Source organism: Plasmodium relictum, assembly GCF_900005765.1.
Source record: "Plasmodium relictum strain SGS1 genome assembly, chromosome: 13".
Lineage (NCBI taxonomy): Eukaryota > Apicomplexa > Aconoidasida > Haemosporida > Plasmodiidae > Plasmodium > Plasmodium relictum.
The window spans coordinates 905,982-920,032 of NC_041691.1; the positions used below are offsets into that span (position 1 = coordinate 905,982).

General features: G+C 18.2%; 4 protein-coding genes and 1 pseudogene across 4 annotated transcripts, besides 1 other annotated feature; 3 read left to right on the forward strand and 2 right to left on the reverse strand.

Moving 5' to 3' along the window:
- Positions 1 to 1,007: 1,007 nt before the first annotated feature.
- On the forward strand, positions 1,008 to 3,224 carry ApiAP2 (transcription factor with AP2 domain(s), putative; the record flags this gene model as incomplete). Its single annotated transcript, XM_028678752.1, has 1 exon — positions 1,008 to 3,224. The coding sequence occupies one exon, from the start codon at positions 1,008 to 1,010 to the stop codon at positions 3,222 to 3,224; it is 2,217 nt and encodes a 738-aa protein (XP_028535867.1).
- A 512-nt stretch (positions 3,225 to 3,736) lies between these two features.
- PRELSG_1340150 lies at positions 3,737 to 5,122 on the reverse strand (annotated as a pseudogene).
- Positions 3,737 to 5,122: a sequence feature (hypothetical protein, pseudogene).
- Positions 5,123 to 6,102: 980 nt separating this feature from the next.
- Positions 6,103 to 7,695, reverse strand: PRELSG_1322000 (apicoplast ribosomal protein L15 precursor, putative; the record flags this gene model as incomplete). The annotated part of the gene is made up of 1 exon (XM_028678753.1): positions 6,103 to 7,695. The coding sequence occupies one exon, from the start codon at positions 7,693 to 7,695 to the stop codon at positions 6,103 to 6,105; it is 1,593 nt and encodes a 530-aa protein (XP_028535868.1).
- A 924-nt stretch (positions 7,696 to 8,619) lies between these two features.
- On the forward strand, positions 8,620 to 9,201 carry PRELSG_1322100 (protein archease, putative; the record flags this gene model as incomplete). Its single annotated transcript, XM_028678754.1, has 1 exon — positions 8,620 to 9,201. The coding sequence occupies one exon, from the start codon at positions 8,620 to 8,622 to the stop codon at positions 9,199 to 9,201; it is 582 nt and encodes a 193-aa protein (XP_028535869.1).
- A 1,408-nt stretch (positions 9,202 to 10,609) lies between these two features.
- PRELSG_1322200 (conserved Plasmodium protein, unknown function) lies at positions 10,610 to 13,777 on the forward strand (the record flags this gene model as incomplete). The annotated part of the gene is made up of 1 exon (XM_028678755.1): positions 10,610 to 13,777. One exon carries the CDS (start codon positions 10,610 to 10,612, stop codon positions 13,775 to 13,777), a length of 3,168 nt encoding a protein of 1,055 aa, XP_028535870.1.
- Positions 13,778 to 14,051: the final 274 nt, after the last annotated feature.

Consider the following 14,051-nt stretch of genomic DNA (forward strand, 5'->3'; position numbering starts at 1 on the left):
AAAACTAAATAGAACTATTTTTTATATTTATTTAAGATGAATTAAAAAATGTGATATGTATACAATAAAAGTTTAGAGGCGTTAAGATATTTCCAGCACATGTTCTTAAAAGGTATCTCATGACTATTTAATTCTCAATGTAAGATTATACATAAAAATAGTAAGAAATTATTTGCAAAATTAAATATTAGATAAAATTAAAAAAAAAAAAAAAAAAAAAATAGTAGAATTAATCCTATAGAAATGAAACAATTTACTTTTTAAATAATACATAAAATAACAATACAGCATATTTATATTTCTAAGAATTTTTTTATCAAGTCTTCTCTTAAATATATATTTATTATGCATGTATATATTTATAGTTTTTTTTATTTTTTGTCTTAAATTTTCATTTTAAAATTTAACGAGTTTTTTTTTTTTTTTTTTAAGAGTACATTTGATTTTTGCACATAGATTTTTGCATAAGAATAAGAAAAAATAGAAAAAATTTCTAATTAAATGAACTATTTGAATTAAAAAAAAAGATATTTATATTATCATCTTTTTGTTAAGAGATTATGTGAGAATAATATAATAATTAAAGTATTTCTACCATTACTTTAAAAGGACAAAAATGAAAAAAAAGAGAATTATGGAAAATAAAAAAAAAAATTATATATGCATGTGTATATATATAAAAATATTTAATAATATATCATATTATAATAAGAGAGATAACATTTAATTTATGTATAAAATATATATATAATGTATATATACTTTTTATAAAGTGTCACAAATGAATACATTATTTGTTTTCTAAAATTTCCCTAGATTTAAGAAAAAGACTATTTTTTGTTTTACTATGTTTTCACTTTTTATCTTTTTATTTTTTTTTTTTCTTAATAATAATTTTTTTTCATATATATGAAAAGAATTACCAATTTTTTTTTTTTTTTTTTTTTAAACAAGTAGAATTTTTAGTATTTTTTTTTTTTTAATTTTCACAAGGACTAAACTAAGAAATGAATAATTATTTTGAAAACTTTGATGAACTATTAAAAGAATTAGATTTAAAAAATTATGTTTCCTTTGTAAAAAAATGTTTTAAAAATGGAATAAAAAAAAATGAAGAAAGTATTTGTGCTCAAGATTTAAGAAATTTAGCAAAGTGTTTACCAAGAGTATCAGGTGTTTGGTATGATTTGCATAAAAATAGTTGGGAAGCTAGATGGTCAGAGGGAACAAAATCTGCAAGGAAATATTACTCAGTTCAAAAATTCGGTTTTCATGAAGCTAGAAAATTAGCTATAAAAACAATAAAGACAAAAGAAATTAATTATTTATATAATAGTATAAATGAAGATTTTAATAAACCTTTAAAATGGAGTTTAAATAATGAATTTTTAGAGATGAATCATGATCCAACAATAAATTTAAAAAAGAAATGCCGAGCAAAAAATTGTAAAATAAAAGAAATAAAAATAAAAAAAGAAAGTAATAATATCAATAAAAAAATGAAAAATGAAAAAAAAAATAACCAAACAAAAAACACTAAAGAAAACAGTTCTCTAAATACTATTTCCAAAAAAAATGAAAATTCTGAAATAAAAAATCAGAATAATCCTAACAATGAAGCAAATAATATAAAACACACTGAAAAGAGAACTAACAATAAAATTACAGTTAAAAATGAGGAAAATATTAAAAATAATTACAATAATACAAATGATATAAATAAGCATACTAAAAATAGTTGTTTAAAAGAGTCCAACATAAGCCCAAATAATAATTATGAAAAAACTAATAATGTTAATCATATAATTATAAATGATATTGCAAATGATCATGAGGATCAAAATGATACCTTAAAATGTTCAGATATATATATAAATGAAAAAAATTTGGTAAATAAAAATAATAGCGATGTTATCAATGACAATAAAAAAAGTAAATCAAAAGAGAATACATACAATATCAGGAATTATAATAACATTTTAAATAACACTTTAATTGAAACGAATAAAATTAATAATACTGCTATTAACCTTAATAGTAGTACAACTATTAATAGTAACTATTTAAATGAAATTAAAAATGACAGAAATGTTGTAAAAGAGAAGAATATAATTAATAATACAGTTAATCAATACTGCAAGAATGATAAAATATGCAATACTTATAACGAAAATAATAATAATAATAATAATAACAATAATAATTATTGTAAAAAAGAGAAAAGTTATAATAAAGAAAATAATAAAACAAATTTAATAAAATTTCCTTGTGAAAAAATTTTAAGTTATATATTATATCACAATAAACCTTATTCTAAAAATAATTTTTATAATAAACAAATAGATCTATTAAAAATTAACATAAAACAAGCAAAAAATAATACTATATATAAAGAAAAGGCTTCAATTAATGAAAGGAAAATAAGCATTGACTCTGGCACATTAAAAAAACCTAACACCAATGATAAAAATATGTGTATTAACAATAATACAATTTGTGTAAATAAGATAAAAAATGATAGTTCTGACCTTTTCTTACATAAAAATAAAGAATGCAATTATTATGATGATCTTAAGAATATTCAGAATAAAAAAAAAATGAGAAATAGTTCAGATTTATTAAATGATATGCATTATAAACTAACTTGTAATAATAACGATGATCACGATAACAATGGTATTATTTTTAAGAGTGAGAATTTTTCATCTAACCAAAGTATTCCTTTTACTACTAGTAAAACATTAAATAACATTTCAAAAAAGAATGTTTGCAAAGAAGATATATTAAAGGAAAATAATATTTCTAATTCATGTAGTAACATATGTGATAAAAAAAATACATGTAACTGTAATGAAAAAAAAGAAAAAAATGAAAAAAATGAAAACTGTGTAAATTTAAATTTAAAAGATTCTATAAATTCTGATACTTTAAGTATTTTTAAAAATGCAATAAATTTACTTTTAAAGGACCTCAAATATAAATGTGTTCCACATTTTGATAAGCAATTTTTAAATATAGTAGAAATTATTGATAATCATTTAAGTTATGTAAATTCTATTTTTAATGAAAATTTTTTAATCACATATGTACACTTATTTGATATTTGTGTATCTAATAATATATTACCTAGTCAAATGGATCAAAAGATACAAAAGGTTTTTTGTAATGCTTTGATAGCTTTTCATATTTTATTATTCAATTTTCACAAAGAAAAAAAAAATTAAAATGATAACTCATTAATATTAAAACTTTTTATAAATAATTAAAAAAAAAAAAAAATTTTTATTCAGTAGATAATTTTATTCATATATATATTTATATATATAATATATATTTTTTTTTTTAAAGTAATATTAAATATTAATAAAGCAATTTCGCTATTTATTTTTGTTACTATTTGTAATATGCTGCAAAACGAAAAAAAAAAAAAAAAACTATTGTTTTTTATATTAAATCCTTTATTAATTTTATATGCCTACAAAAAATGATTTAGAAAAATAAATGAGAAATTAAACAAAACATTTTGTTCCATCTTTAAACTAAAACATATAATTTTATATATATACTATTAATAGAAAAAATAAATAAGTCTATTCCTATTATAGCTTATACAATATCTAATTGTATATATATATATAATAAGTATTATAGTATATTATATAAAACATTTTTTAGTGAAGTACTAATGAAATAATCAGTTTTTTGTTTATGTAAAGAAAATATATATATATATATTACATTAATTACATAATATTTTATATTTAACAAAATATTCACACAAATTAATAAAATAAAAAATTTTCTATAAAATAAAAGAAATATTAAATATCATATAAATACATTGAATATTTCCCAAAAAATCCAATTTAATATACATAAAATATTCATTAAACCTTATAATATCATAAATAAAATATATTATTAAAAGAATGAATGAATACATGTTTATATTGTTTTTCATTTTAAAAAAAAACATTACTTTATAAAAATATTCTTCTTATTTTTTTTTTTTTTTTTTACTTTTTAAATTAGACAAGATATTTTTCAAATTATAGAATACGGGAATTAAAAAACTTAAATGATCAATAAAATGACCTTTGAAAACTTGATAATGGAGATATATATATATTGCAGTATATAAACAAAATAGTTAAAATTATAATCACATAAATATTTATTATCTAATAACTTTTTTAAATAAAAATAAAAGTATGATAAAAAAAAAAAATATTAGGATCTTTAAAATTTGTGTTTATGTTATCAGAACTAAAAATGTAATCGATATTTAAAGCTTCTTTTCCATAATTTATAAAAAATTATATTATACCTATTTTTTATACATTCGTATTCTTTTAATATATTATCATAAAAAAATTTTTTATCAACTATGTATTGGAATGTTGAATTTATTTCTGATATAGATAAATTATGTACCTTTTATTTTCACTAAATAAAGTTTTTGATCACACAATAAAATTAATGGTAATTTAATTTTTATATTATATTTTTATATTTTCCTTATATTTCTCTTTGAGATTATTATATTTATATATTCAACATTGTTATTAATTAAAAATCTCATTTTTTTTTATTGAAAATAATGCTTTTATTTTGTTTTTCTGATATAAGAAATTCTGTATCATCATATTTTTTTAAATAATGAAATATAATTCTATAATAATTAATTTCTTCTGGCATATATATTTTTCAATGAACTCTATAATTTGAACACTAATTTTTTATATTCTTTCCTCCTTATTTTTATGTCTTTTATTTTCACAAAAATTAAAACTCTTTATAAAATGTTCTATTCTTATAGAATGATTTTTTATTTCAATCTGTTGTAGAAAGTTTAATTCTAATTATTCTTTTTTTTTATCATAAAAAAAATTAAAAAAAAATTTGTTCTTTTTATATAATTAGTTCTCTCCTTTTTTTTTTTTTTTTTTATTATATCATTTACTACTTTTTTTTATCATAATTCCTATGTATTTGTTTTAGACTTTCAACTAAATTTTAATTTTAATTTTATTTCTCTTCATTCCATAATTATATATAAAATAATTTATTATTAAATCTTTATATCTTTATTATGATTTTCATTTTCATTAAAAAAAATGCACTTTTATATTTTATTTTAATTTCTTTCTTTTTTTTTTTTTCTAGTTACTTATCCATATTTTTTCCTAATAGAAATAACGGAAAAGAAAATTAACTACTACTTTTTACTTCATAATACATATCAACCAAAATTATTTGTCTAGAATTTATACAAATAAATTATGCATATAAGAAATGATAAACAACATTCTAAAACATATTAGTACATATTACAAGCGAATATTATGATAACAGAAGGATAAGACCAAATATGATTAAATAATATTAATTAATAGTTTTATTAAGTTATTTATATAACGAATATATAAACTAAATTAGAATACTTATAAAAAAAAAAAATATATATTATAAATATAGTAATAATGGAATTTCATTTTAAATAATAAATTTTGCATATAATACACATAATATTAAATATATAATAATAAAATATATATATTATTTATATTATTTCTTCTCTTTTTAATATCAACATAACAGCAACATAAAATAGTTTAATATTTCATTAATATTAAAAACAAAAAAATTTTAATTATTAAAAGCTATAAGGGTGTTTAAATATAATTTATATCAAAAAAAATACATAAAAAATTTACAACTTAAAAAAGATATATATATATATATATATATAAGCATATATCATATTTTTTTTTTAATACATAAATAAAAATATAATTATTTTTACTTATTATTATATACATGTAGATAAGAAAAAAAAAAAAGGGATAAAATATTTCAAATTTTTTGTTAATACATAAATATTTTTTTTTTTTTCTTTACATGAATATATATAAAAATTAATGATGGATTTTATAAATTATAAGCATTTATTTATATTTAGGAAATATAATTTTTACTACTTATTTGTGTTTGTAATATTTATTTCAATTTTTTCTAAAAAATTTGGCTATTTGCAATTATGAGTGTTCATAAAATAAGATAAAAAGAAATTGTTTGTAAATTTATTAAAAATTTGGAGTACTAACTTTGAGTTATTTGCTCATTAGCCTTTTTCATTTCTTTTAACCAGTGTAATCTTCTTTCATATTTGGAAGGTTTTCCTGAAAATACTATTCTTTTTGGAATTCTATTAAAATTTTCATCGTCTGGATTATACTCTGAATATACTATATCATGCGTATTTTTTTTTAATAACAAGCATCTTCCTCCCTGTTTTATAATTTCTCTAGCTGCACTAACTGTATAGGAGTGAGCTTTGACAAGGACATTTTTTGCATAAAATTCGAAATCATAACCATATTTCATTTTAAATCTTTTTAAATTACATCCAACGACTTTTATTGGATGCCTTCTTTTATATTTTCCTATTCTTAGTCCTAACTTGTCTATAACATTCCAATCAATTTCGAGATATTTTTTTTCTCCACTTCTGCTGTAAGCTAAATTGATTAAATTCAATGGGATTAATTCATAGTCATATTTATTAAAGCGTCTACCTGGTCCTAGTGGTGAAGAAACAAATTTTGGTAATTTTCTATATAAGGGTGTTTGTCCTCCTTCAAAACCAATAGGAATAGAACCACCGCTTCTACTTTTTTGCCCCTTCATTCCTCTTCCTGAAGATCCTCCTCTTTTACTACCCACACCTCTCCCCTTTCTCCTTTTTTTTTTTTCCCCTAAAGAAGGCAAATTATATGGAGTAAAAAAATATTCATTTTTTTCTCTATTCCCACCAACTACTGTTGACTCCCAATATACATCCGCTTCTAGTTTCATATCATTTATCAAGGGATATATAGCCCTAGGCCAATCCATTTGAGTCAAATCCCATACTAATGGAGTTTTTGTTTTATTATAAAAATCATCCATTTTTTCTTTTATTCCTAACTTGATATATTGTTCTTCATATTTGGAGTCTATTTCATCTAATTTTTTTTGAATATCTTCTCTTAATTTCACTAGAAGTTCATTTTTGTCATCAATTATTAAATATCTATTGTTTTCTACTTTTTCTATTTCCTTCGCTATAGGTTCTATTGCCTCCTCTTTTTCTTTCATCACCTTTTTTAAGAACTCTCTTTGTTCTTCACTATAAGGAGATTTAAATGTTCCGTTATTTATATCATCTTCTAATTTTTTAAATTGATTTCTTCTTAATTCTAATTTTTTTCTTATTAATTCTTTGTATTTCAAATCAACCAATTTCTTTTCTTCTTTTAATTCTTTAAACATAGTATTTGCTCTTCCTATTTTAAAACTCCCATCTAACATGGTACCAAAAATATTTTTTAATTCATTCCTTTCATTATCATCTTTAATATCATTTTTTTTTTTTTCTTTTCCTAATTTTTCTTCTTCTAAGTTGAAATTTATATTAAATTGCCTTCTCACCTTTCCTAGCAAACTATTGATTGTAGCTATAGTATTGTATTTTTCTTCAACTTCTTCTTCCTTAAAAATATTTAAGTAATACTTCTTTTTAGTATATACCTTTTTATATTTTTCTTTTGATACATTTTTATTAATTAAATTGGAATAATTTACTTTATTTCCAAGTCTAATATATCCCCTTACAAGTAATGAAAAAAATAAAAATAAAAATATATATTTCATTTTATTATTATCATTTTTATATTATCATTTTAAAATTCATTTTGTGTTAATTATTTTTATTTTCTTCTATTTTTCTATTTATTTTTTAATAATATTTTATTTCAAAATAAGTATATATATTTATTTATATATTTAATAGCATTTTATTCCCCTATTAATATATATTATTTTATTCCTATATAAATTTATTTTTTAAATATATTTGAAAATAAGTAATTTTTGTATATCATTTCTTTTATATATAATATTTAATCCAAATTATTCCTTAAATATAATAAAAAAAAAATTTTTTTTACTATATGTATTTTTTATAGTTAATAAATTCTTAAAAAATGAATTTTTTTTTTATTGAAATAAAAGATTGAATCTATTTTTTTTTATTCTATTATTTCAATTTTTTTTATTTTTCATATACTGTTACTTTTCATAATATTCAATAAGAAAAATAATATATAAATAAAATTCTATAAAAAATGAGATATTAATTTAAGATGATATTTAATTAAATGATATTAAAATATATACACAAATGTATATATTCAACGTTTCAACAATTTATAATAAAAAAAGTCTTATATTTTAATTAAACAAAAAAACTTATTTTTAAAAATATAAGTATATATATTTCTTTTTAATTTTAAATAAAGAATAATATGCTTATATAAGAATTCCAACTATTCTTAAAGAATTCTTTCTATTTTTATTACATATAGATTTTTTTATTTTTTTTTTTTTTTATTGAAATTTACTTTATGGCATACATTATTAAGATAATTGTGATATCATATATATATATTAATTTTTTTTTTTTTTCAGTAGAAATTTGATTTAATCATTTTGAAATATTATTTTGGGGTTTCTATTTTTGTATTTATTTTTGATATTTTTTTTTCTTTTATTCGTCATATTTATGAATAAAAAAAGATGAGTAATTTTTCTGAAAAGGAAATTATTTCACTCCCCCAGAGAAATAGGAGAAAAATCGACAAAAGTTATTTAAGCGAAAGCGAAGTAGAGAAAGAATATGCAGAACAAAATATATCTGATAATGAAGAAAAATTAAATGAAAACGATTTCAAAAAAACATATAAATATGAATATCTTGATCATACAGCAGATGTTATTTTACATAGTTACGGTAATAACTTAACAGAATGTTTTGAATCAGTATGCATTTCAATGTTTAATTATATGTGTAATTTAAACGATGTAAAATCAAAAATAAGAAGAAAAATAATTGTAAAAGGAGATAATTTAGATGATCTTCTCTTTAATTTCTTAACAGAGTTTCATTTCTTATATGGAAAAGAGTACTTTATATGTAAAAATATTGATATTATCAAATTTGATAAACAAAATTTCTTAATTGAAGCTATTGGATATGGTGATTTTTTTAATTCTTCTAAGCATGAATGTGGTACAGAAATTAAAGCTATAACTAAACATGAATTAAAAATAATTTCAAATAATGAAAATTACGAAATTTTTGTCTTAGTTGATATTTAAATAGAAATATATAACAAATTAAAAGGAATATTTTATGAATATAAATATTTGCTATTATAAATAATAAAAATGGATAAACAAAAAAAAAAAAAAAAAGAAAGAAAATATAATAAAATATATGAATACTTAGATGGATATAATTTTTAAAATTGTTAAAAATAATAATTCTTACTGTATAATACATCTTATGAAAATAATTATATATTTTAAATTTATTTCTCTAAATTCACATAAATAATTATTAAGGTATTTTAATATTTATTTATATCATTCTTTTTTTTGTATATTTATAAAATTAAATAGATATTTTCATAATTTATTAAATAATATAATATTTAAAAATATTTATTTTGTATTTTGATTTTAATTTGAGTTTATTAAACATATTTTATATTCTGTATAATTAAGAATTATACTTGTGTTTTTTTTTTTTTTTTTGTCTTTTATGCTTTTTTTACTTCATTATTGCTAGTATATTTAACATACGAAAAATATAACTATAAAAAAATTAAAAATTATATTTGTTTCATTTGAAGTAAATATTTTTTTGAAATTTTAAAATCTGCAAAATTTAAAAAGAAAAATAAATAAATAAACATAAACAAAATTTCCTTTTTTTTTTTTTTTTAATATCCTTATGTTTTTAATTTAATTGTTATTTTGTTTTATCTTCATTTTAATTGTAGCAATTCAACTAAAACATCTATCATTTGAATTTTTAATTAGTTTGAAATAAAACAAATGTAAGACTTAAAATATTTATTAAATGGAATATTTTAGATACGTAAAAAAAAGTCATAATATCTATTTTATTTAAAATTTTATATCTATATTCAAAAGCTTTCCTCTTAACATTTCAAAATTCGAAATATTAATAGATTTACTAGAACCTATAAATACAAAATTTATTTTCATTCAACTGATTTTACAACTATATATTTTTAATAATCTTTTTTTGTTATATATTTTAATATATATTTAAGTTACCTCTTAATCCTATATATATATTATTTTTTTTTTATGAAAAAGAGATATCGATAATTCTGATCTAAACACACATAAATCATAGCACATTCAAATCATAATCATAATTTAATATTTTTCTTTAAATATATTCCATTATTATATAGATTCTTAAAAACTGTTAATTATAATTTAAAAAAAAAATATATATATATATATAACGTAAAAATAGAATATATTTTTGTGTAAAGTACATAATAAAATTTTATTTTTTTAGTATTGATTACAATATTAAATAATTCATATACATGTATACATATAATTCATAATTTTTCACAATAAAAAAAAAAATAAATAAAGTAAAATAAATGCTACTGTTTATTTAATATAATAAAAATTATTGAAATTTCCTTTTAAAAAATAAATGTAAAATGTAACAATAATAATGGTTTTAAAAAAAAGTAAAAATAATAATAATAATAATAATATAAATAATATAGTTGACTTAAAAAAAAATTCAACTTTAGCTGATTCATTGAATACAAAAAATAAAAAGAAAAAAAGAAAATACCAAGAAAAATTACCTGATTTTTCATGTTTAAAAAAATTAATTTATGAACAAAAAAGAAAAGAAAATTCTTATAATTTATTTTCATTCAATGATCCATCTATAAAAGAGAAGATCGATAAATTTAATAAAATAATTGAAAACAGACAAGAATATTCTAATATTGAAACAAATGAAGAGGATGAAATAAGTAAAAACTTTTGTGAAACTTCAACATTTGGATATACTTTTATTGATAAAGTTTCTAATTTTGCAAATAAAGAAGATATAGAAGACTTAATACAGCATGACGAGGAGGATGATGAAGAAGAAGAAAATGAAGAAGTCGAAGAAAATGAAGAAGTCGAAGAAAATGAAAAAGAAAAAAAAGAAGAATATAATAAAGGAGTAGAAAGAAATAAAGAAGGAAATCTTTTTAATAAAAAGGGTATCATGGACTTAAAAAAAAAAGATATTATTTTAGATCAATTAAAATTAAGGTTTGATGAATTTAAAATAGATACATTAACTATTCCTCAAAAGCCTGTTAATTTTATTGATGAAAATGGAAAGGAAAAAAAAAAATTGTTTATTTTTAATATAAATAATAATAGTAATAAAAAAAAGAACGAAAAGAAAAGAATCCAGATAATATATGATGAACAAAAACCAGAAGAAAAAGAGGATATCGTTGCTCTTGTCAACAAAATAAATGATCAGAAGGAATCCTATTTATATTTTGCTGTTAAAGATAATGAATTATTATTAAATAAAAATAATGACTATTTTAGTATAATGATGCACTATTTATGTGAGAGATCTAGTAATATAAATATTCAAATGCTATATTATCTAATTATGAAACCACCTAATATGGATATGTTATTGTATTTGATTTTAACTTATTATAAGTTTAATTTTCTAGATATATTAGAACATTATGAAAATATTTGCATTAATAACATAGTTGAAAGCACTTTTGAAGAAATTTCCTTATATGATTACTATTACTACTTTTTTCATATTCTTGAAATTTCTCATGAACAATATTATATGTCCTTAGAGCTATTTAATGGAATGAAGTTTTTATTAGACAAATATAACTTTTTTTTAAGCAGAATGCATAGGAATTCAATTTTCTCTAAAACTAAATTTGTTTTAGGTATGGGTGATATTCAAAATATTAAAAATATTTTTTTAAATACACATCATAAAAAAGACCCACAAATTGAAAATAAAAAAATTGAAGAAAATAATAAAAATAATGAAGATAGTACAACAGATGGAAGTGAAAATGAAAATAAAAAAAATTTTTTGAATGACAAAAATAATAAAGATGAAGAAAATATTATAAATAGAAAAAATGGTGCTTTACAGTATATATTGAACACAAAACTAGATTTCATAAATTATCAACAAAAGAATTTTTTTAATGAAACACATTGGGATGAAATAGAAAATTATTATCACTTAAATAATTTAGATAAGTTAGTATATTTTACAAAGGATTTATATTATAAATTTACGAAAAAAAATATTTATATGAAACTAAATGAAATAACATGTGAACAAAAACACTTTGATAAAATACAAATTATTGAATATTGTAAAAAAAAAATTCCATCCTATAAAAAAAATGTTAAATTTATGAATTTTTTAGGGGTATATTCTCATTCTTTTATTTGGCAAATTTATTGTTTAGAATTAGAATTATTTTGCGTTTTAAAATTCAGACGCATCACTTTGGAATTTATTTCTCATAAAGGAAACTTTTATCAAGAAAAAGCAAATGAAAAAGAAAGAGAAAATGAAAAAGAAAGAGAAAGAGAAAGAGAAAATAAAGAAAATGAAAAAGAAAAAGAGAGAGAAAGAGAAAATAAGAATGAAAAAGAAAGAGAAAACAAAAATTACAATAAAAATCATAGAAAAGATAATAATTACTTTTCAAGATATGATGAAAATATTCTTAATTTAAAAGAAAACAATGACTGTGTTATTACTGAAGATATAATAGAAATGTTATATAAAAAGAAAAAAGGAAAAAGTGAATTAAATGAAAAAAAAGAAGAAAGTTTTTATAATTTAAAAGATGTAGAAAATGAAATAAATTATGCATTAACTGTTTTTAGCAATTGCGTTAAAGAAAAAAAGATACAAAATTTATTCTTTCCAATTTCAGTAGAGATAAATAAAAATTTAGTTGAAAAAACGAAATATATTAATGGAACCCCTTTAAATGAATTTATATATAGTGAGTTTTTATCAGGAATTGACTTAAAATTACGAGTTTTTAAATTAAAATGTATAATGGTAAAAATTATAAAACATATCTTAACATTTTTAAATTTTGATTTTCTTATTATTCTTAAATGTTCCAGAATATTTTTGAAAGAAGATAATCTACTTATAAATGCAGGAATGCCTTTAGGTTTATTATCAAATAATACCCTATATTTTCTTTTAAATAATATTGATGAAACAATAGCAACAAAAACATATAGTAAAACTATTTTTTATTACTTACCTCCAGAAATAATAAATAAACTAGATACGCATAATAAAGAACATATAAAGGAAAATAATAAAAAAGACGGAAACTTCATTTTTGAAGAAAAAAAATTTAATAATAATAATTGTTTTTTATTTGATGATAAAATTAAATTACAAAAAGCATATTCATATATGATTGGGAAAATATTTGAAGAAACATTAATTGATACTTTTACAGGAGACAAGTTCGATTATTTCAATTTTGATGAAGATGTTAAAAATTTTTTGTTATGTTGTCTTGAGGAAGACATAGAAAAAAGAGAACCTCTTGAAAATTTATTAAATCACAAATGCTTTTTTAACTGTTTTGATCTATATATAAATATTTATGATGATAAAATTAATTCATACAAAAATGATAAAGAAAAGGCAATTCGGTTACGAGATTTAAACTATATAAATAATTTTGATTACAACATTTTTAGTATTCCACATGAACACTCATCGAGGCCCCCTTCTTTTTCTCGTTCAAAACCATCTACTGAATCTAGTCAATTCTCCACATCAAATACATAGAATTATTTTTAATGTTTTAATCATGTATTATATATTTCATTATATATTTAAATTTATAATACTATATAATATATTTAAAATTTTAAAACATATGATACCTTTATTTTATTTATTTATTTTATTTTATTTTTTTTTGTTTTTAATTAAAATTGCAAGCGAAAATTTTGAAAACTAATGTTTTAAATTTACTTTTAATTTCAAAAGAATTATACTTTGAAAAAAGAAAAAAAGGAAGGAAAAATTTAGTTTTAGGAAACAAAAAAAAAAAAATTTA